We start from the raw sequence: 24,597 nt of genomic DNA, 5'->3' as shown, positions 1-24,597 counted from the left end.
ATAAGATTTTATAATCTGTTTCCCTGTCATCCCTCCAATCCCTCCTACCACTCTCCATTTTTCTTACTTCACTTGGATTATGCTTCCTTCGTTGCTTTTATTCAAACATATCAGGTATGTTCCTGCCTTAAGGCTTTTGTCTAAGCTATTCCCTATGTTTGGAATACTGTACTTGGCTAATTCTGTCACTTCCTTTATATCTATTCTCAAATCTTCTCAGTGAGACTCATCCTGACCTCTATATTTAATTCTGCCTCCTCCCTGCTTCTCAGCAGCATAAAATGGAATGCTCCCATAAGTCCTGCTGCCTTTCAAAACTTCCTGTACCTTCTACAACATTGGCTTCTTTGCAGCTCTGCTTTTTTTGGGTAATTGCCTTCCTTTTTAAAGTCCAATGTGGATGGAGCCCTGGTTATGGGCTTGTCCCCTAACTGCAGAGGAGGCTGAGTTATCAGGTGCCCACCATTTTCCACTTGTATGGTAGAAGGCAGCTGTGGCTGTACATTTGGGGATTTCCCCAAACATATAGGAAGGGGATTATGAAGCAAGGTAGCTTAAAAAAAACCCACAATTGTCTGTAGCTCTGCCATTCTCTTATTCTGGAATTCCCATTATCAGTAGGTTGGAATTTTTCCAACCCTCCCTACTGTCTCTTAAGTATTTCATACTTTTGGTTTCCTTCTCTCTAACCTGCATTCTAGAGTGATTTCTTCAATACTATTTTCAACTCATTCTCTTTTGAATTCTGTCCAGCATGTACCTTCTCTGTTGAAGTTTTTGTTCATTGATAATATTTTTCATTTGCAAGATTCCTACTTAGTTCTTTTGCATATCCATTGATTCTTTTATTTGTTCTTGTTTTTGCTTCATAACTTTTAAAATGGATATTATCCCTTCCTTTTTCCAAAATCCTAAACATTTAAAAATGTTTATCAAACTTTTATAAAATTAATTTTATCTGAATAGAATTGAATTATTTTTAAGCCTTTGAGCATTATATTTTTCACATGTTTAAGAATTTTATATTTCATAAGTGGTAGATTTTTCTTTTTTCCCTTCTCCTCCTACCCTTTGAGCACATCTTTCTAGTGCTGTGCAGTTCCCTCTACCAGATCCTACAGTAGCATTTTAGAGCTCCTTTCCCTCTGTGATACTCTGGCTATGGCAGATGTTGACCCTTAGCTGAGAGGAAGCTGTTTTAGGCCCAATCTTTTTAGTCCTGCAGCTTGCTAAAAGTCATAGTCCCAAGTGAAGATCAGTAGCTGCTGCTTCAAGTTGGCTTTTTGGGGAGCTTCACATATAAACCTGCCTTTGGTCTCTTCATTTGAGCACTTTTTGCCCTTATTATCCTAAGTGTAAGCTCGTTGTCACCCCTGCCAGCCTTTGACTCCAGAGCCTAGAGGATTTGTAATTTCACCCATGCTTATTACATTATGTTTTTTGTTCTCTTCCTTCCTGCTCCACTGAGATACTCACTTTACTTTGAAGCCCAGAGATGTATTTAGTTTTCTACATTTATATCTTTATCTGTTGCTGTGTAAGGGGAGCTGAGAGATTATTTCAGTTTGAATTTACAGCTGTTTTGACAAGATGTCTTTGTAAAGTACATCTTTAAAGTACAGTATGAAGTGTAGTTCCTCGTTTTTGACATTGTTTTATTCTAGATACTATTCGATTACTTAAGTAGTATTATTTTTTATCCTGTATGTAATTTCTGCGTTGACTTTACTAAAACACAACTCTTAATATAATGTCTCCCTATTTCCATGCAGTTCCAAGTTTAAATGTCTTACCTTGCCCTGACAATACTGCATTGTGTTTTCAAACATTTCTTCCATATGTCCTTAGTACAAACTCTCTTTAAATATGGCTTGCTTATTATTTTCTGTCTCCTTTCAAAGCATATTACAACCTACAGGGCTCCTTCTCCACCTCCTCTTCCTTTTTCAAACCCAACTCTCCTTTAAGAGCCAGGTTAAACTGCACTTCCTTCGTAGAGCTGTATCTGACTGTTAACAGTTTACATTGAACCTCTTTCTCCAGAACAACACTGGAATTTATAGCTGATGTTACACAGAACCTATTTGTGCTTTATGTTTACATTTTGTTATTAAGATATGATCTTCCTGATTGTTACAATAAATCTCCTGATTGTGGCTATAGTACCCGTAAAGGCATGTTATATGCAGATAAACTTTAGAAGTTGCTTTTTATGCCCAATTATCCAGTAGTTTGAAGAAATAGATAATGTCTTATTAGTCAGTTCAATTTTGTGTTATGTTATTTATGACTTCTTTTTTTTCCTCTGAGATCTGGCATTTGTTGGCTTGCTCTTCTTCAATTCAGAAAAAGTTCAGTATAACCTATGTATTTCAAAAACTTAAAGTAAGTTAAGCCATGCTTATTAGAAAACTATTATAATAATACCTGAAATAATTGATGAAGTTTAATCTGGGAATATCTACCTTGGATGCTGGTGGCAGAAGATAAAAAATATATCACTTTAATCTTAATAAGCCCTTGATTAAAGCTATTTTAACTTATAAATTTAATAGATGTGGATAATAATTTGGTATTATTCCAAGATAACTTTTAGATTTAAAATTTATTTACAATAAAATAAAAACAATAAAAATTGTGTTTACAATAAAACCATGAAACATTATCAAATAACTTGTATATTTATTATGTTCAGTATTAATGTACTGGGTCATCTCTGAACATAGCAATGCTTTGTCATCTGTCTTCATGTGGAAAGAAATACTTGGTGATGTTCTCTTTGACCAACAAATAGAAAAATGATCACTTCAGCATATTAGTATATATAATCTTTAGTTCTAGAAAATATTTCATTACCCCTCGAAATGGACAAAGCCATACAAAAATATTATCAAGTCGTGTCCCTGCCTTCAACAACCTTCAAAAAGCTTTTTATTCATTGTGCTTATGTTAACATCTGGAACTTTTACTATTGAATGCCCTGGGGGTGCTGGCCCCAGCTGTTGCTTCCTATGAAACGGAGCTCGAACAATATTAAGGAATGATGAGAAAGAAAGAAAGAAAGCCAGAAAGAAAGAAAGAGACAGACGGGTTCAGGGGGTCTGAAGCTTAGCCATAACAGACAACAGACAACTTTATTCTTAACTAGTTCCTGCTTATATACTGCAGGGTTTAGGTAACTAAAAGCATGCATACATTTCGTGAAAAAACAGAGTGCCTACTTATCAGTATATCACTCTCGACATACAAGAGATAGCTAACAAGACCTTGGGGCTTAAGAATAAACATTCTCTCCCTCTCAGACTGTCCTCCAGTTAAGCAGATAACAGTCTCCACAGTTTATTGCCGATGCCACTCCGAAGCCAGTTGCTCCCAATAAATTCCGCAGGTGTTCCATTAACCCTGGCTCCTACACCCAGCCACATCCCCTTCTTTCAGTTATTGGATATATGAAATTCTTTGTCGTTTCAGTGATTTCTTGTATACTTTCCTCTGCTGATGACACCATACCTGATCCCTCACTTTTACCTCTGTACTTTCCCTGTCATATTTTTTGCATCTTTCAGGTCTTTGTTTCAGTACAACTTCTTCAGGAAAGCCTTCACTGATGCTCTCATTTTAAATCATCACATCTCCAACTAAAATCCCTCATTGTGCCCTTTCATTTCCTTCATAGGTTTATCATTGTCTGTATCTGTTTGTTGTGATTATTTATCTGCCTTACTCCCTATCAAGACTAAGAGTTCTCTGAAAAAAGGGTCTCCATCCATTTTTATTCACTGAAAAATTTTTGGCTGTTAGCATAGGGCCTTGGACCATAGTGAATGCTGTTTATGAGGTAGGCTAAGTAAACCAAATACCCTTCTGTTCCCAGGTTTAGAATTCCTCTGCCAGGGTCAGGATTTCTCTGTTGACACTAGTTTCCAAGAATATGTCACAGCATTATAAAATGGGGCTTATTCCTTTTTTTATTCCAAATCTTAGGGTCTGTTTTTTTCCCAGTATACCACATCTTTTTTATCAAGGGCGTGCACTGATTTGAATAACTGAAAATGTTAAAGGACAGAACTTTTTAAATTAATTTAAGAAATAGTTGGGCAGGGTTATTATCTCTCCTTAGAGAAAAAAGTTTTAAAACAGAAAGAAGTAAAATAGAGAGTTTCTTTAGTAAAACCCGAGTGCTTTTATATCAATTCATCTCAATTACAATTATTGCGATATCAGTGAAAAAGGGCCTTTGATCAGTTAGACATCTTTTTATAGATGTATCTGTTTTTATATTTTCATGAATTTAAAATTTGAGTTAGACACATTGTAAAAGAGAGCAGACAGTATACTGAAATTATATCAGTGATCATGTGACTGTCTTTTGTGGCTCTGGTTCTAGGCAGTATGAAACTGTGGTTCCACTCGAAGATTCTATTGTGACTGAGGTTACAGCAACTCTGCAAGAATGGGCCAGTCTATGGAAACAATTGTATGTGGTAAGTAGTTGACAACTGTTTTGCTGGATTGTTATAGTTCCATTGTATTAGCTGAAAAAAAAAATTAACTCTTCAATTCTGCATTTTTAGATTTCTGAATATTTGCAGTTTTCAGATGTATTTGCTAGTATTAATTGAATTTTGTCTTCCCTGAAGAAAACACACTGCTCATATGTCTGCAGACATCTACCCCACTTCAATCACTAGAATGTAAGTTCTTTAATTCTGGGGACCTCAGCTGTTATACTGGCATCACTGTCCCCAGATGCTTTCATGAAATAGATGTTTACTGCATGAATGAGCAAACTTGAAGATTACCTAACTTTCGTCTTTTGTGAACTTAATGGTGGGTAAAAGATCAAGAAGTTTTATTAACAGTCTTCATAGCTACTAATCTTGAAGAATATATCATTTATGATATATTGCTAGGCCAGCAATTAATAGAAAGATTAATAAAAACTCAGGAAACTTAGAGAGTAGTAGGTGATAGGACACACAAGCAACTATAATACCTAAATTAAAAGTAAGTGTCAGAGTGTTTCTTGTGAACAAGAAGAAGTAAACATTCTCTTTTATTCTTCCCACTAATCACAACAAAAAACCTATACAAAATACTTATATCAATTACCATAAAACTCTAAAAGGTGAAGAAAACAAAACAAGATGGACTGGCCAGGGACCTTGAGACTGAAGGATTGATCCAGTGGTTATATCCCAGGATTTTTCCATACCCCCTACATGTCTTGACCTGGGGCATAAGAGAAGCCTGCAACTTGGAAATGAATGCCAGTAGGAAAAAAGAGGAAGAAGAAAAGACTGTTCTTTCTAATTGAAGAATGACCCAACAGGACAGAAATATTTTAATCATACATGCCTGTTCACTAGGTGAACACCCACAGTAAAAGCTGCATCCTTCTCTTATCCCAGTGGGTACTATAATAGTAGAATCCATGGCCAGAGACCTCTCTTGCACCACTTCCCCCTGCATTAACAGGAAGATAGAATAACAAGGCTCTTCAGCAGAACGAACCTGTGGGAGAAACTCTATCTCCTCTATACAATAATAAGGCATTGCCTCTCCTCATTGGAGCCTGTAGATGGAATTCTGATTCCCATTCCACTAGCAGTTGCAAGGTGGTGCCGCTTCACAGTGGAGCCTGTGGGTAGAACTCTGATTTTCATTCCCATCAAGCATTTAAAAAATGGTGTCCTTACCCTGCGAAGTCCTGTGGTCAGAACTCTGACTTCCACCCTTGTTTTGAAGTAAGGTGGAATAATCCCTCCCTTGATGAGCCTTTGGTTAGAATTTTTGACTTTTACTCCACCTGCAGTAATGAGGTATTATCCTCCTTCAGTGAGTATGTGGGTGGGAATCTGACTTCCATGCTCCTAAATTAATGAGGCAGAGCCCTCCCTGGTGAATACTCTGGGCAGAACCCCATATTCCACACCCTCTCTGCTAGAAAGAGTCACTGTTCTCGTCTCCCAAGCCCATGCAGAATAGACAGTGAGATGGAGTCCTGTTATCTAGGTAACACATAGGTGGGAAAAAACAGAAGAGACTTCCTAAACTAAATTGAAATTTGACTCACAGCTCACAAAAAGTGAGCCTGAGAATGCATTCCAAATCTAAAGCAGTTGACAATCTGCCATAGAAGACTTGAATAGGAACCACAGTCTCATTATATAATGCTTAAAATCTACAAGATAGATTTTCGAACTACTTGTCATATGAAAAATCAAGACAATCTCATCTCTGGTGGGAGAGGATAATCAACAGGTACTAACACTGAGATGATTCACATGTTATGATCAACAAGGACTTTAAAGCAGCTATTGTACAAACACTTGAGAAACAAATGAAAACACCTGCAATTATAAATGAAGAATATAATAACTGCAAATGGAGAAGTTGCTGGATAGGCTTAATAGTAGAATGGAGATGATAGAGGAAAGAATTAGTGAACTGGATACGTAGAAATTATCTATTCTGAATTACAGTGAGAAAATGAATTTAACAAATATGTGAACTTAGCTTCAGAGACCTGGAACAATAACAAAAATCTAACATGCAGGCCCTCAAGAGACTAAATGAAGAGAACAGAATGTGGAGCTGAAAGACAGTTATAAAAAATAGCCAAAACGTCCCAAAAGACATAAGCCTTACATATTGAAGAACTGAGTGAACGACACACAGGATAAACTCAAAGAATTATATACCCAAATATGTTGTAGTGAAACTTCTGAGAGCTAAAAGTAAAACTACAAAGTAAACAATCCTGAAAGCAACTAGAGAGAAATGTCACCTCACCACTAGAGAAATCATAGTTTAAATGACAGCAGAATGCTCGTCAGAAACTATGAAATACACATGAAAGTGACCCAGTACTTATCAACTGAAAAAAAAAATTATATGTATATATATATATATATGTATATATCCAGGAAATTTAGTAATGAGGGATAAATTGGGACCTTATTAGATGAGGGAAAGCAAAGAAAATTTTTTTGCCAGTAGACCTGCTCTAAAAGGAGGACTATAAAGGAAGTTCTTCAGATAGAAATGAGATAATAATGGAAGGAAACTTGAGACATCAGGAATAAATACATAAAGCGATGGAAGGTATGATAGTTAGGTTCAGGTGTGAACTTGGCCAATTGGTGGTTCCTAGGTCTGTTGCTGTGGACTTGAATCATTAGTGTGCGAAATTCATCTGTGGCTGATTACATCTGCAGTCAGCTAAGGGGAGTGCCTCCCACAATGAGTGATGCTTAATTTAGTTAGCTGGAGGCTTAAAAGAGAGAGGTCAGAAGAGAGGTCAGTGCAGCACAGTCCAGGCAGCTCAGCAAACTTCATCTGAGCACTTGCAGCTTAGCCCAGAAATTTGGAGATGCAGAAAGGAATCACCCTGGGGAAGACTGTTGGGACTCAGAAGTCAGGAAAGAAGGCCAGAAGACATCACCATATGCTTCTCATATAACAGAGAACCTCAGACGAAAGTTAGCTGCCTTTCCTCTGAAAAACATAAAATTTTAACTAAATAAATCTGCTTTTATTAAAAGCCAAACCATCTCTGGTGTGTTGCATTCTGGCAGCTTCGGTAGACTAAAAAAGAAGGGTAAATAAATTCTTCTCCTACTCAGTTTTTAAAATTGAGTTTGATGACAAAAAGCAAAAATTATAACATTGATGTGGTTTTCAGTGTATGTAGATGTGTAATATATAAGAGGTGTATCATAAGGAGGTATAAGGACCTAAATTGTGGTGTGTTATCTACATTCTATTTCAAGTGTTAAAATGCTGATACTAGTAGACCAATAAGGTATATATGCATATTGTAATCTCTACAGAAATCACTGAAAATGCTATACAAAGTCATATAGAAATGTGATAAATAAACCAAAGTGAAATACTAAAAATGTTTAGACCCCATAGGAAAATATGAAAGGGAAAACAAGAATATACAACAGAGGGAACAGATGAACAAACAGAAAATAAATACTTAAATAGCAGCTTTAAATGCTAACATATGAGTAATTACATTAAATGTAATAGGCCTAAACAATCAAATTAATAGATACAGATTGGCAGTATGGATTTTAAAAAAATAACCCAACTGTATATTGGCTATAAGAAAGTCACTTCAAATATAATGATGTAGGGAGGTTAAAGGTTAACAGGGGAGAAAAGTCCATAGCTTCAAACACTAATCAAAAGGAAGTTCAAATGGCTGTGTTATTATGAGAAAATTTTGATGTCAGGGATAGGAAAGCAACCAGGTTATTATGAGAAAATTTTGATGTCAGGGATAGGAAAACAAGAACATCAAATAATGTCTTCGGCCACCACCATGATGACTACTACCTCTCAGGTGCCCAGAAGCTAGAAGCTAGGACTTGGGGCCACCATCACCTATCAGGTCATTCTGGATATCTATGCCTCATACATCTACCTGTCCATATCTTACTGCTTTGACTGCAATTGTGGTTTTGAAGAACTTTGCCAAATATTTTCTTCACCAATCTCATGAGGAGAGGGAAGATGCTGAGAAACTTATGAAGCTGTAGAATCAACGTGGTGACAGTGTCTTCCTTCAGGATATCAGGAAACCAGAATGTGATGACTGGGATACTGGGCTTAATGCAGTAGAGTATGTGTTAAACTTGGAGAAAATGGTGAATCAGTCACCACTTGAACTGTACAAACTGGCCACTGGCATGAATGATTCCCACTTGCATGACTAAGGTGTGCTTGTAAACAATAATGATGAGATTAAGCTTTATGCTGACTTCCCCATAGCTACAGGGTTGATATCCATGGTCACCAAGGCAGTGCATAGTACATGCATGTTGAATTTATTTTACCTGTGCCTTTTTAATAAGTTGTATCAGAACAGCCACTAAGTTCTTTCATTTGTGCCATTCCTTCAAGTAAAGTAATTTGGTAACCCCTTACCCCCCAAAAAATTCTTTATGAAGACATAATAATTTTAAATGTGTATGTACCAAATATACGAGCTGCAAAATGAATGATACACAAACTGAAAGAAGTGAATAGAGAAATCAACTATGATATGATAGGATTTATACACCTTTCTCTTAGTGATCAATACAATCACTAGACAGGAATAGTGTCCTTCTTCAAGGATAAAGAAGACGTGAGCAATGCTGTCAACCAACAGGATTTACTTCACATTTATAGAATATTACTCCTCATAAAATAACACACATTCTATTCCAGCATGCATGGCTTCTGAGGCCAGCTCAGCACAAGGAGCTGAGGAAGGCAACACAAATCTGAAAAATAAAGACACTCACACAGAAGAGTCTTTTAAAATGACAGCAGGGGACTACTGTCTCAAAGGACAAGAGCCTCGACCCTGAGTTCCTCATCATATTTATTGAGAAGCTTCAAAACAGAAAGTATCTTTCAAGGTTGTTAGTAAGTTGTTTTTCGCCTGAACTGCCACATCACCATTAATCTCAGGCATGCCGTACAAAATTCAGAATGTTTCCTTCTGCAAACTTTCATGTGCTCACCAGGACTGTGTCCCACCCCAGCAGGTCCTGGTGTTCCAAGGTCCGAATGTTTATCTGCGTTATGGAAACATAGTGACCTTTGGCCATTTTTCCACACATGGCAAATTCTCCAAGGTAGACAATATCTTGAGTTATAAAACAAATAAATAAATTTAAAACAATTAAACTGATACAAAATATATTCTCGGTCTATAATGGAAATAAGCTAGAAATTGATAACAGAAAAATCTCAAAACACCTAGATTAAATAGCACACTACTAGATAATCCATGGTTAAAGAGGAAGTCTTCAGAAAAATAAAAAATGAAGTGAATGAAAGAGAACATATATAAAAATCTGTGAAATGCAGCTAAGAATGAAATTTATAACATTAAGTAATTATAGTGTTAAAAAAAAAAAGGTCTCAAATCAACAATCTCAGCTCCAACTTCAAGAAATTAAAAAAAGAAAGAAAATAAATGCAAAGCTATCAGGATGATGAAAACATAAGAAATGAAATTAAAAAAAGAAATACAATAGAGAAAAATCAATCAAGCCAGTGCTGAGTTTTGAAAAGATTGATAAAGTCAATAAGCATCTAGCAAGACTGTTAAAGAAAATGAGAGAAAACACAAATTACACATATCAGGGTTAAAAGAAGGGCTTTTTAATATTAACAGACATTAAACCTGCTGATAAGAAATAATGTAACCAACCACACACATAAATGACAGTTTAGATAAATGTACCAATCATTAAAAATCATAAATTGCCACAACTCACACAAGATGAAATAATCTGAATATCTTGAAACTATTAAAGTAATTGTATTTCTAATTAAAATGCTTCAAGATTATTTCACTGGTATATTCTACCAAACATTTAAGGAAGTGAAAATACCAGTTCTATACAATATCTTCTAAAAAATAGAAGAGGAGGGAATGTTATGAAGCCACAATTACTCTGATACCAAAAGAAAAGACAGTAAATAAAGCAGTATTTCTCATGAATATAGACATTAAAAATCCTCAGCAGAATATTAGCAAATTGAATCTAGCTGTATATAAAAAGTATAATATACCTGGCCAAGTAGGTTGTGGCTTAGTATTCAATGCTGTTTTGATATTTGAAAACCAATTAATGTGATCTATCCTATTAACATTTTATTTTTTTTCTTTTTTCTTTTCTTTCTCTTTTTTTTTATATCAACGTTCTATAAGAATAAAATCCACCTGGTTATATCAGTTGATTCAGGAAAAGCATTTTAGAAAATTTAAGACCTATTCATTTTAAAAGCTCTTAGCAAACTAGCAATAGAAGGAAATTTCCTCAACTTGATAAAGTGGGTTTAAGTGGACATCATACTTAGTGGTTAAATATTGTCAGTGCTCTTATTCAGTACAGTACTAGATGACTTAACCAGTGCAGTAAGGCAAGAAAAGCAAAGAAAAGACAAGAAGATTGGAAATGAGAAAATAAAACTGTTCCTTTTTATAGATGGTTTGATAGAAAATCATATCATCTGTATCTGTAGAATATATATATTCTATGGATGATAGGAATCTATAAATAACAAAAAACCCTTTAAGTCTACCAAAAAAAAAAAGCCCCACAGAAATCTCTTAAAACAAATAAGCTTGAAGTGAGGTTAAAGATACCAAGTCAGTATGTATACATGCATACTCATGCATACATATACCCCAATGCTGTTTCATATAATAGCAAAGAATAGTTGGAGACCAAAATTAAAAACTCAGTACCGTTTACAATTGCTCAAAGAAATATATAGGTATAAATCCAACAAAAATATGTACAAGTTCTTCATACTTGAACGTTATAAAATGCAATAAAAAAGACCTATATAAATGGAGAGACTTAACATGTTCATAGATTGGAAGATTCACATATTAAAGCTATTCTATCCAGATTGATCTGCATATTTATTGCAATTCCTAAAACAATCTGCAATAATTATTTGTAGAAATAGGCAAGCTGATTATAAAATTTATATGGGAATCTAAAGGAACTAGTGTAGCTAAACAATTTTGAGAAAGAAGAATAAAATTGGAGGAATCCTTCTACCTGATTTTAAGATTTCTTATAGCTACAGTAATTAAGACAGAGTGGTATTGTCAGAGATAGAGACATTCTACTTTGTAACAAAATAGATCATCCAGAAATACGTCCACACAGGTATGGACAATTTATTTTTGACAAAGGTGCGAAAGTAATTCAGTGAAGGAGAGAGAGAGTCTTTCCAACAAATGGTGTTAGAATAGTTGGACATTCAAAGGCAAAAAACTGAACTTTGACCTAAGCCTCACCTTGTATACAGAAGACTCAAAATGGATCATATATCTAAATATAAAATTTTAAAACAAAAAATTTGTTGAAGAAAATATAGGAGAAAGTTTTCATAATCTAGGGGCAGGAAACGTTTTTAGATATGCTACTAAAGGAACAGTCCGTAAAAGAAAAGTCAATGAATTGGGCTTCAGAAAAACTAAATACTTTTGCTCTACAAATGATCTGTTAAGAGGGTAGAAGTGTTAGTTGTAGACTAGAAGAAAATATTCGCAAGTCACATTTAGGCCAAAATATTTGTATAGAATATGTAAAAATTCTTTAAGCTGAATACTAATATGACAAACAATTGAATTAGAAAATTGGCAAAAGTAGTGAACAAACATTTCATTAAGAAGACATATGGGTAGCTAGTAAGCACATGAAATAACTTTCCTGTCATTAGCTATTAGAATGATCCATGTTGTTTTGGTTTGCTGAAGCTGCCGGAATGCAGTATACCAGAAATGGGTTGGCTTTTTCAATGGAATTTTTTAGTTTACAAATTTACAGTTCTAAGCCCGTGAAGATGTCCAAATTAGGGCATCAGAAGGAAGATACCGTCTATGAGGAAAGGCTGCTAGTATCTGGGGTTCCTCTGTCACTTAGGAAAGCAAATGGCGACCTCTACTGGTCCTTTTCTCCTGGATTCTGGTTTCAGAATGGCTCTTCCCACTCCTGTAGGTCCTTCTTGCTTATCCTGGGGCGTTTTCTCTCTGCACCCTCTCTCCTGGTGTTTCTGTCTTTTATCCTCTCATAAACTACCCCAGGAGGGAATTAGACCCACCTTGAATGGGCTGGGTCACATCTCCATGGAAGCAACCTAATTGAAAGTTAGGTCTGCACTCACAAGAATGGATTAAAAGAACATAGCCTTTTTTGGGGTACGGAACCGATTCAAACCAGCACACACATTAACTACTATCAAAACATAGTGCTATATCCCTGTAGAATGGCTAAAATAAAAAATACTGATAATACTACGTGTTGACGATGATGTGGAGCAACTGAAGCTCCACATATATTGCTGATGAGAATGTAAAATGGAACAGCTGCATGGTAAACAATTTGGCAGTTTCTTATAAATTTAAACATGTATTCAGCATATCACCCAGCAATCATGCTCGTTTCTATTTATCTTAGAGAAATGAAAACTTATGTTCACTCAAAAACTTGTATATGAATGTTCATAGAAGCTTTATTTCTAATAGCTCCAAACAGGAAACAGTCTAAATGCCCTTCAGTGAGGAAAACTACTTAGAAATAGAAGGGAACAACTATTGATACTTTCAGCAACTTGAATTTATTTTAAGGACATCAGCTACCTCAAAAATTTAAGTTCAAATGGTTACATATTGTATGATTTTGTTTATATATCATTCTCAAAGTGGCAGAATTACTGTGTTGAAGAACTGATCTGTGTTGGTCAGGAGTTAAGGTTGGAAACAGGCTGTGCTATTAAGGGTTTTCAGGAGAAAGTTTTTGAAATGATTGACCAGAAAAGTTCTGTATCCTGATTGCAATGGTAGTTATTCCCATCTGCACATGCAATAAGACTTCATAAAGCTATTTAACAACAAAAAAAAGAGGATGCATGGGTAGTTCAGTGGTTAGAATGTCTGCCTTCCATGCAGAAGACCTGGGTTTGATTCCCGGACCATGCATCTAAAAAAAAAAAGACTATATGTAAAAATGGGTGAACTTGAAATAAGTTGTATACCTGAGTTAATAGTATTATAACAATATCAGTTTCCTGGTTTTAACAATGTACTGTGTAATATGAGGTCTTATTGACTGAAAAGGAAGGAGTAAAGAATAAACAGGAACTTTCCGTATAATATCTTTCAAGTTTTTTTGAAGTCTTAAACTATAAAACAAATGCTAAAATAAGAATGCTTGCCAAATAATCAATAATTAAGAAAAAAACTAGTGTAATTTTTATTTTCTCACTAAAATATTACATTTTATATGAACAAGCTAAATGTGAAGCTTAAAGTAAAGGAAAGTTTATTTGTGACCTTGATATATAGGCACAAAAATTGGTTATAACAAATATTTCATAATAAAAATAGATAATAATGACTTTATAGAGTGTTCTCTTGTGAATTAATACGCAGAAGATTTTAATTATAACCAACAGTTATTTAAATTGACTACAAAAACTCTAACATAAATTGACGAACACTTAAGATTGAAATACTTTTCAATTTATCCTTTTGGATTTCATATTAATAATGCTGTTAGCAATTGTGCAACAGGACTGAATGTAAAAACTCAGAATGGACAGCACAATACTACCTAACTGTAATACAATTATGTTAAAGCACTGAATGAAGCTGAATGTGAGAATGATAGAGGGAGGAGGGCTGGGGGTGCAAATGAAATCAGAAAGAAAGATAGACCATAAAGACTGAGATGGTATAATCTAGGAATGCCTAGAGTGTATAATGATAGTGACTAAATGTACAAATTTAAAAAATGTTTTTGCATGAGGAAGAACAAAGGAATGTCACTACTGCAGGGTGCTGAAAATAGATGGTAATTAAGAGTTTAAAATTCTACCTTATGTGTGAGACTAAAGCAAAAAATGTTTATTTGGTACAAAATTTACATTTTGACTAGTGCATTTCCTAATATAACTTATGTAGACAGCTTAACTGAACACCATAAGTACATGGAACCTTGAGTAGGACATGAGATGTTGTTGGTTTGTCCAGAGTGATGCCCCGATAAATCCCAGAGTGATTTGAACAGTGAATAAAAAAAGTATTTGCAAAGTCCTCTTCGGGGAATTGTGAGAAAGGGGGAAAATTCATCTTCCCCCAAGTTGAATTCTTGATATTCTCACAAGCGGTGCAGACAACCAAAGCTATAGGCTGAGCCCCCAAACTTGGGGTTTGTTCATATGAAACTTCACCCCACAAAGGATAGGTCAAGCCTACTTAAAATTAGGCCTCAGAGTCACCCCCAAGAGAACCTCTTTTGTTGCTCAGATGTGGCCTCTCTTTCCAGCCAACCCAACAAGCAAACTCACTGCCCTCCCCCTGTCTACATGGGACATGAATCCCAGGGGTGTGGACCTTCCTGGCAACGTGGGACAGAAATCCAAGAATGAGCTGCGACTCAGCGTCAAGGGATTGAGAAAAACCCTAGAATGAGCTGAGACTCAACATCTGGGGATTGAGAAAACCTTCTCACCAAAAGGGGGAAGAGTGAAATGAGACAAAAGAAAGTGTCAGTGACTGAGAGATTCCGAATGGAGTTGAGAGGTTATCCTGGAGGTTATTTTTACGCATTAAACAGATAGCACCTTGTTAGTCAAGATGTAGTGGAGAGGCTGGAGGGAACTGCCTGAAAATGTGGAGCTGTGTTCCAGTAGCCGTATTTCTTGAAGATGATTGTAAAATGATGTAACTTTCACAGTGTGACTGTGTGATTGTGAAAACCTTGTGTCTGATGCTCCTTTTATCTACCTTATCAACAGACAAGTAAAACATGTGGAATAAAGATGAGTAATAGGGGTAACAAATGTTAAAATAAATTTAGATTGAAATGCTGGTGATCAGTGGGGGGAGTGGTGGGGGTTTGGTATGTATGAATTTTTTTGTTTTTTCTTTATTTCTTTTTCTGAATAGATGCAAAAATTCCAAGAAATTATCATGATGATGAATATACAACTATGTGATGATATTATGAATTACTGTTTATATATGTAGAACGGAATGATCAGAAGTTATGAATGTTTTCATTTGTTTGGTGTTTTTTGGTATTTAAAAAAATGCTTTTAGCAAGAGTTAGTGAATTTAATTAATTTGGACAGATATTGGTTGTTTCTTTTAAACTTTTTTTATTGTATGGTATATGTATATATAAAGCAAAGAAATAAAAAAGCAATAGTTTTCAAAGCACTCTTCAAAAAGTGGTTACAGGATAAATCCCAGAGTTTGTCAAGGGCTACCATACGATCCTCTCATAGTTTTCCTTCTAGCTGCTCCAGAATATCGGAGGCTAGAGCTTAAATATTTTTTATCATCACAGATGACTCTTTTTCCTTCTTTTTTTTTGTGAACAATCACATATATACAAAAAAAGCTATAAATTTCCAAGCACAGCACCACAGTTAGTTGTAGAATATATTTCAGACTTTGACATGGGTTACAGTTTCATAATTTTAGGTTTTCGCTTCTAGCTGCTCTGAAATACTGGAGGCTAAAAGAGATATCAATTTAATGATTTAACATTCATATTCATGTTAAGTCCCGTCTTCTATGTATAATTCTACCATCACCTTTTATCTTTCCACACCTCTCTTTGGGGTTGTTTGGGCTATGGCAATTCTAAATGTTTGTTATTAGAAGGGTCTGTCACTAATATGGGGTAGGGAGATAAAACTATCTGTTGTTCTGGAGAGGCTGGGCTAGATTTCAGGACTTATCTGAACCAGGGACCCATCTGGAGGGTGTAGGTTTCTAGCAAGTTACTCTAGTGCCTGGAACCCTTGTGGAATCTTATATATTACCCTAGGTGTTCCTTAGGATTGACTGGAATGGTCCTGGTTGGGGGTTGGCAGGTTATGATAGGTAGCAAGGTCTACCTGAAGCTTGCGTAAGAGTAACCTCCAGAGTAACTTTTCGATTCTATTTGAACTCTCTCTCCCACTGATACTTTATTAATTATACTTCTTTCCCACCATTTGGTCAGGATGTAATTGTTGATCCCATGGTGCCAGGTCTGGATTCATCCCTGGAAGTTCTCTCCCACATTGCCAGGGAGACTTTCACCCTGGATGTTATGTACCATGTAGTGGGGAGGGCAATGATTTCTCTTACAAAGCTGAGCTTAGAGAGACTGAGGCCACCTCTGAGCAACAACAGAGGTCCACCAGAAGCAACTTTTAGGGATGTCTATAGGTAGTCTAAGCATCTGTGCTACCTACATAAGCTTCACAAGAATAAACTTCATGACCATGGGCATAGCCTATTGATTTTTTTGAGCATCCTAAAGTTTGACACAGTATCAGGAGATTCCATGATGGTAAGGTTTAATAATTCCATAGTCTTTCTCCCCTCTCTCAGGGGACTTTGACATTTTTGATTATCTGGCTAATATACTCTAAGATATTTCTAGGCATTACAATAATCTATACAGGATTAAAGGACCTTTTTCTTATTCTGTGCTTCCTGTGTTTCAGTTGTTCAAATGAGGTATACAGATAGGTTGAATTAGATTATGCACTACAAAAAATTTCAATTCCAGATCAAATAAAACACTGTTCCACTGGCCTCAAAGTGTATGTGTGTTTTTAAAATAATAGACATTGTCTTTCTTACCCCTATGTTCTGAATTACTCTAACCCCAACCAGTTCGGCTTCGTTCTTATCTCTAAATAATAGGTTATATATATATATATAATAACCTCTGAAAATCCAGAAATAATAATCACCTCTCCGGACTTAATGTGTTTGCTCTAAAAGCTTATAATGTAGGCCCCTGTTTTCTTATAAGCATTTTCTAAAAGTGATCATGCCATTTTAAATTTATGAAGACCTGTTTTGTGCCCCAGCATATGATCTATCCTGGAGAATAATCCATGAGCACTAGAAAAGAATGTATAACCTTGTGCTTTGGGGTGCAGTGACCTATATATGTCTTTTAGATCTAATTCGTTTATGAAGTTATTTACCTTCTCTGTTTCCTGTTGATCTTCTATCTGGTTGTTCTGTCTCTAGAGGAGAGTGTTGTAATGAAATCTCCTACTATTATTGTTGAAACGTCTATCACTCCCTTCAGTTTTACCAATATCTGTCTCATGTACTTTGAAGCTCTTGATTGGGAGCATATACAAATATGATTGTTATATCTTCTTGGTGAATTGACCCTTTAATTAGCATATAGTGTCTTTCTTGGTCTCTTATGATGTCTTTACATTTAAAGTCTGTTTTGTATGATATTAGTATAGCTACTCCTGCTTTCTTTTGATTACAACTTGGGTGAAACATCTTTTTCCATCCTTTCACTTCCATTCTCTTTGTATCCTTGTTTCTAAGATGAGTCTCTTATAAGCAGCATATAGTTGGATTATTGTGCTGGTTTGAAAGGATGTATGGAGCCCAGAAAAGCCATGTTTTAATCAAAATCCCATTTTGTAAAGGTAGAATAATCCCTATTCAATACTGGATGTTTGAAACTGTAATCAGATCATCTCCTGGGAGATGTGATTTAATCAGAGTGGTTGTTAAACTGGATTAGGTGATGGCGTGTCTGCACCTATTTGAGTGGGTCTTGATAAATTTCTGGAGTCCTATAAAAGAGGAAACATTTTGGAGAATGAAGGAGATTCAGAGAGAGCAAAGAATGCTGCATTACCATGAAGCAGAGAGTCCACAAGCCAGCGACCTTTGGAAATAAAAAAAGAAAACGCTTCCTGGGAAGATGGCGGCTTAGTAAGGTACGTGCGTCTTAGTTCCTCCTCCAGAGCAACTACTAGGTGAACAGAAACAGTGCAGAACAGCTCCCAGGGCCATGGCAGGGAATGGACACACAGCGTACCCCAGTCTGGACTGGCTAGTCTGACTGCGAGACTCGGCTGCGGTGAGATACCTGAGTGGTGCGCGACCCCCCGAGCAGCGGCAGCTGTGGCGGCCGGAGCTCCTCCCTCCCTCCTTCCCGGGCTGGCTGAGAGTCTCGGAGAGGCAAGTTTCCCAAGCCGTGGCGGCCGGCGCCCCTCTTTTGCGGGCGACTTCCTGGTCCGGCTACGAGTCTCGGATCAGAGGGCTACACAAGCCGCGGTGGCCCTCCCCTGCGGGCGACTTCCCGGTCCGGTGGCGAATTCCCCAGGCTGCGGCGGCCTGCGACCGATGCCCCTTCCCCGTGGGCGGCTTCCTGGTCCGGTGGCGAATTCCCCGGGCCCGCTGCGGCTGGCGACCGACACCCCCCTCCAGGGAGAGGAGAGAATTTCCGACAGTGGCAGGGACTGGGTCCAACCAAACACCAATAGGGAAATTAATAAAGGAGCCACAGGGTCCCCTCAAGCTGCGGCGGCTGATGCCCCCACCACGCGCGGCCCCCCGAACCAACTGAGAGAATTGGATCGGAAATCCCCAGGCCGCGGAGAACGGTGACCGGGGGGATCCCTTCCAAACACGTGAGACAAACGTGTGTCACGAGTGCCACCTACTGGGCAGGATAAGAAAAACAGAACCCAGAGATTTCACAGAAAAATCTTACAACCTTGTTGGGTCCGACACCCAGGGAAATCTGACTAAATGCCCAGACGCCAGCAGCAGAAGATAACGGTCCACACTCAGAAGATTGAGAATATGGCCCAGTCAAAGGAACAAACCAATAGTTCAAATGAGATACAAGAGCTGAGACAACTAATGCTGAATATACGAACAGAAATGGAAAATCTCTTCAAAAATGAAATCGATAAATTGAGGGAAGACATGAAGAACACATGGGCTGAACAAAAAGAAGAAATAGAAAAACTGAAAAAACAAATCACAGAACTTATGGAAGTGAAGGATAAAGTAGAAAAGATGGAAAAAACAATGGATACCTACAATGATAGATTTAAAGAGACAGAAGATAGAATTAGTGATTTGGAGGATGGAACATCTGAATTCCAAAAAGAAACAGAAACTATTGGGAAAAGAATGGAAAAATTTGAACAGGGTATCAGGGAACTCAAGGACAATATGAACCGCACAAATATACGTGTTGTGGGTGTCCCAGAAGGAGAAGAGAAGGGAAAAGGAGGAGAAAAACTAATGGAAGAAATTATCACTGAAAATTTCCCAATTCTTATGAAAGACCTAAAATTACAGATCCAAGAAGTGCAGCGCACCCCAAAGAGATTAGACCCAAATAGGCGTTCTCCAAGACACTTACTAGTTAGAATGTCAGAGGTCAAAGAGAAAGAGAGGATCTTGAAAGCAGCAAGAGAAGCAATCCATCACATACAAGGGAAACCCAAGAAGACTATGTGTAGATTTCTCAGCAGAAACCATGGAAGCTAGAAGACAGTGGGATGATATATTTAAAATACTAAAAGAGAAAAACTGCCAACCAAGACTCCTATATCCAGCAAAATTGTCCTTCAGAAATGAGGGAGAAATTAAAACATTCTCAGACAAAAAGTCACTGAGAGAATTTGTGACCAAGAGACCAGCTCTGCAAGAAATACTAAAGGGAGCACTAGAGTCAGATACAAAAAGACAGAAGAGAGAGGTATGGAGAAGAGTGTAGAAAGAAGGAAAATCAGATATGATATATATAATACAAAAGGCAAAATGGTAGAGGAAAATATTATCCAAACAGTAATAACACTAAATGTTAATGGACTGAATTCCCCAATCAAAAGACATAGACTGGCAGAATGGATTAAAAAACAGGATCCTTCTATATGCTGTCTACAGGAAACACATCTTAGACCCAAAGATAAACATAGGTTGAAAGTGAAAGGTTGGGAAAAGATATTTCATGCAAATAACAACCAGAAAAGAGCAGGAGTGGCTATACTAATATCCAACAAATTAGACTTCAAATGTAAAACAGTTAAAAGAGACAAAGAAGGTCACTATATACTAATAAAAGGAACAATTAAACAAGAAGACATAACAATCATAAATATTTACACACTGAACCAGAATTCCGCAAAATATGTGAGGAATACACTGCAAACACTGAAAAGGGAAATAGACTCATATACCATAATAGTTGGAGACTTCAATTCACCACTCTCATCAATGGACAGAACATCTAGACAGAGGATCAATAAAGAAATAGAGAATCTGAATATTACTATAAATGAGCTAGACTTAACAGACATTTATAGGACATTACATCCCACATCAGCAGGATACACCTTTTTCTCAAGTGCTCATGTATCATTCTCAAAGATAGACCATATGCTGGGGCACAAAGCAAGTCTTAACAAATTTAAAAAGATTGAAATCATACACAACACTTTCTCGGATCATAAAGGAATGAAGTTGGAAATCAATAATAGGCGGAGTGCCAGAAAATCCACAAATACATGGAGGCTCAACAACACACTCTTAAACAATGACTGGGTCAAAGAAGAAATTGCTAGAAAAATTAGCAAATACCTCGAGGCGAATGAAAATGAAAACACAACACATCAAAAGTTATGGGATGCAGCAAAGGCAGTGCTAAGAGGGAAATTTATTGCCCTAAATGCCTATATCAGAAAAGAAGAAAAGGCAAAAATGCAGGAATTAACTGTCCACTTGGAAGAACTGGAGAAAGAACAGTAAGCTAATCCCAAAGCAAGCAAAAGGAAAGAAATAACAAAGATTAGAGCAGAAATAAATGAAATTGAAAACATGAAAACAATAGAGAAAATCAATAAGACCAGAAGTTGGTTCTATGAGAAAATCAATAAGATTGATGGGCCCTTAGCAAGATTGACAAAAAGAAGAAGAGAGAGGATGCAAATAAATAAGATCAGAAATGGAAGAGGAGACATAACTACTGACCTCACAGAAATAAAGGAGGTAATAACAGGATACTATGAACAACTTTACGCTAATAAATACAACAATTTAGATGAAATGGACGGGTTCCTGGAAAGACATGAACAACCAACTTTGGCTCAAGAAGAAATAGATGACCTCAACAAACCAATCACAAGTAAAGAAATTGAATTAGTCATTCAAAAGCTTCCTAAAAAGAAAAGTCCAGGACCAAACGGCTTCACATGTGAATTCTATCAAACATTCCAGAAAGAATTAGTACCAATTCTCCTCAAACTCTTCAAAAAAATCGAAGCGGAGGGAAAACTACCTAATTCATTCTATGAAGCCAACATCACCCTCATACCAAAACCAGGCAAAGATATTACAAAAAAAGAAAACTACAGGCCAATCTCTCTAATGAATATAGATGCAAAAATCCTCAATAAAATTCTAGCAAATCGTATCCAACAACACATTAAAAGAATTATACATCATGACCAAGTAGGATTCATCCCAGGTATGCAAGGATGGTTCAACATAAGAAAATCAATTAATGTAATACACCATATCAACAGATCAAAGCAGAAAAATCACATCATCATCTCAATTGATGCAGAGAAGGCATTTGACAAGATTCAACATCCTTTCCTGTTGAAAACACTTCAAAAGATAGGAATACAAGGGAACTTCCTTAAAATGATAGAGGGAATATATGAAAAACCCACAGCTAATATCATCCTCAATTGGGAAAAATTGAAAACTTTCCCCCTAAGATCAGGAACAAGACAAGGATGTCCACTATCACCACTATTATTCAACATTGTGTTGGAGGTTCTAGCCAGAGCAATTAGACAAGAAAAAGAAATAGAAGGCATCAAAATAGGAAAGGAAGAAGTAAAACTATCACTGTTTGCAGATGATATGATACTATACGTCGAAAACCCGGAAAAATCCACAACAAAACTACTAGAGCTAATAAATGAGTACAGCAAAGTAGCAGGTTACAAGATCAACATTCAAAAATCTGTAGCATTTCTATACACTAGCAATGAACAACCTGAGGGGGAAATCAAGAAACAAATCCCATTTACAATTGCAACTGAAAGAATAAAATACCTAGGAATAAATTTAACTAAAGAGACACAAAACCTATATAAAGAAAACTACAAAAAACTTCTAAAAGAAATCACAGAAGACCTAAATAGATGGAAGGGCATACCGTGTTCATGGATTGGAGGACTAAATGTAGTTAAGATGTCAATCCTACCTAAATTGATTTACAGATTCAATGCAATACCAATCAAAATCCCAACAACTTATTTTTCAGAAATAGAAAAGCCAATAAGCAAATTTATCTGGAAGGGCAGGATGTCCCGAATTGCTAAAAACATCTTGAGGAAAAACAACGAAGCTGGAGGTCTTGCACTGCCTGACTTTAAGGCATATTATGAAGCCACAGTGGTCAAAACAGCATGGTATTGGCATAAAGATAGATATATCGGCCAATGGAATCGAATAGAGTGCTCAGATATAGACCCTCTCATCTATGGACATTTGATCTTTGATAAGGCAGTCAAGCCAACTCACCTGGGACAGAACAGTCTCTTCAGTAGATGGTGCCTAGAGAACTGGATATCCATATGCAAAAGAATGAAAGAGGACCCGTATCTCACACCCTATACAAAAGTTAACTCAAAATGGATCAAAGATCTAAACATTAGGTCTAAGACCATAAAACAGAGGAAAATGTAGGGAGATCTCTTATGAAACTTACAATTGGAGGCGGTTTTATGGACCTTAAACCTAAAGCAAGAGCACTGAAGAAGAAAATAAATAAATGGGAGCTCCTCAAAATTAAACACTTTTGTGCATCAAAGAACTTCATCAAGAAAGTAGAAAGACAGCCTACACAATGGGAGACAATATTTGGAAATGACATATCAGATAAAGGTCTTGTATCCAGAATTTATAAAGAGATTGTTCAACTCAACAACAAAAAGACAGCCAACCCAATTACAAAATGGGAAAAAGACTTGAAGAGACACCTCTCAGCAGAGGAAATACAAATGGCGAAAAGGCACATGAAGAGATGCTCAATGTCCCTGGCCATTAGAGAAATGCAAATCAAAACCACAATGAGATATCATCTCACACCCACCAGAATGGCCATTATCAACAGAACAGAAAATGACTAGTGCTGGAGAGGATGCGGTGAAAGAGGCACACTTATCCACTGTTGGTGGGAATGTCAAATGGTGCAACCACCGTGGACGGCAGTTTGGCGGTTCCTCAAAAAGCTGAATATAGAATTGCCATACGACCCAGCCATACCATTGCTGGGAATCTACTCAAAGGAATTAAGGGCAAAAACTCAAACAGACATTTGCACACCAATGTTTATAGCAGCGTTATTTACAATTGCAAAGAGGTGGAAACAGCCAAAATGTCCATCAACAGACGAGTGGCTAAACAAACTGTGGTATATACATATGATGGAATATTATGCAGCTTTAAGACAGGATAAACTTATGAAGCATGTAATAGCATGGATGGACCTAGAGAACATTATGCTGAGTGAGTCTAGCCAAAAACTAAAAGACAAATACTGTATGGTCCCAGTGATGTGAATCGACATTCGAGAATAAACTTGGAATATGTCATTGGTAACAGAGTCCAGCAGGAGTTAGAAACAGGGTAAGATAATGGGTAATTGGAGCCGATGGGATACAGACACTGCAACAGGACTAGATACAAAAACTCAAAAATGGACAGCACAATAATACCTAATTGTAAAGTAATCATGTTAAAACACTGAATGAAGCTGCATCCGAGCTATAGGTTTTTGTTTTGTGTTGTTTTGTTTTGTTTTTACTATTATTACTTTTATATTTTTCTCTATATTAACATTCTATATCTTCTTCGGTTGTGTTGCTAGTTCTTCTAAACCGATGCAAATGTACTAAGAAACGATGATCATGCATCTATGTGATGATGTTAAGAATTACTGATTGCATATGTAGAATGGTATGATTTCTAAATGTTGGGTTAATTTCTTTTTTTCCGTTAATTAATAAAAAAACAAAAACAACAAAAAAAAAACGCTTCCCGGGGAGCTTCATGAAACTGGAAGCCAGGAGAGAAGGCTAGCAGATGACACTGCATTCTCTGTGAGCCCTTCCAGCTGAGAAGCCCTGACTGTGTTTGCCATGTGCCTTCTCACTTTTGAGTGAAACCGTGAACTTCCTCAGTCTTCTTGAATCAAGGTATCTTTC

The 24,597-nt window shown here is 36.6% G+C and overlaps 1 protein-coding gene and 1 non-coding gene across 9 annotated transcripts in view; both read left to right on the top strand.

The window, feature by feature from the left end:
• Window positions 1-24,597, top strand: part of DOCK3 (dedicator of cytokinesis 3) — a 719,821-nt gene that overhangs the window by 345,760 nt on the left and 349,464 nt on the right. For 7 of the 8 annotated variants that reach the window (XM_077129171.1, XM_077129169.1, XM_077129173.1 and 4 more), the window contains one exon: window positions 4,388-4,484. In XM_077129171.1, the coding sequence (XP_076985286.1) occupies window positions 4,388-4,484 (97 nt within the window). Of the gene's footprint in view, window positions 1-4,386; window positions 4,485-24,597 lie in introns of those variants that run through there. The other variant, XM_077129175.1, reaches the window with a different exon arrangement.
• TRNAG-UCC (transfer RNA glycine (anticodon UCC)) lies at window positions 13,439-13,510 on the top strand. Its single transcript has one exon. It is a non-coding gene; the product is annotated as a tRNA-Gly (tRNA).

Source organism: Tamandua tetradactyla, chromosome 15 (assembly GCF_023851605.1).
Source record: "Tamandua tetradactyla isolate mTamTet1 chromosome 15, mTamTet1.pri, whole genome shotgun sequence".
NCBI lineage: Eukaryota > Metazoa > Chordata > Mammalia > Pilosa > Myrmecophagidae > Tamandua > Tamandua tetradactyla.
The sequence above is the reverse complement of the archived record's forward strand: the minus strand, read 5'-3'. Positions and strand labels throughout refer to the sequence as shown.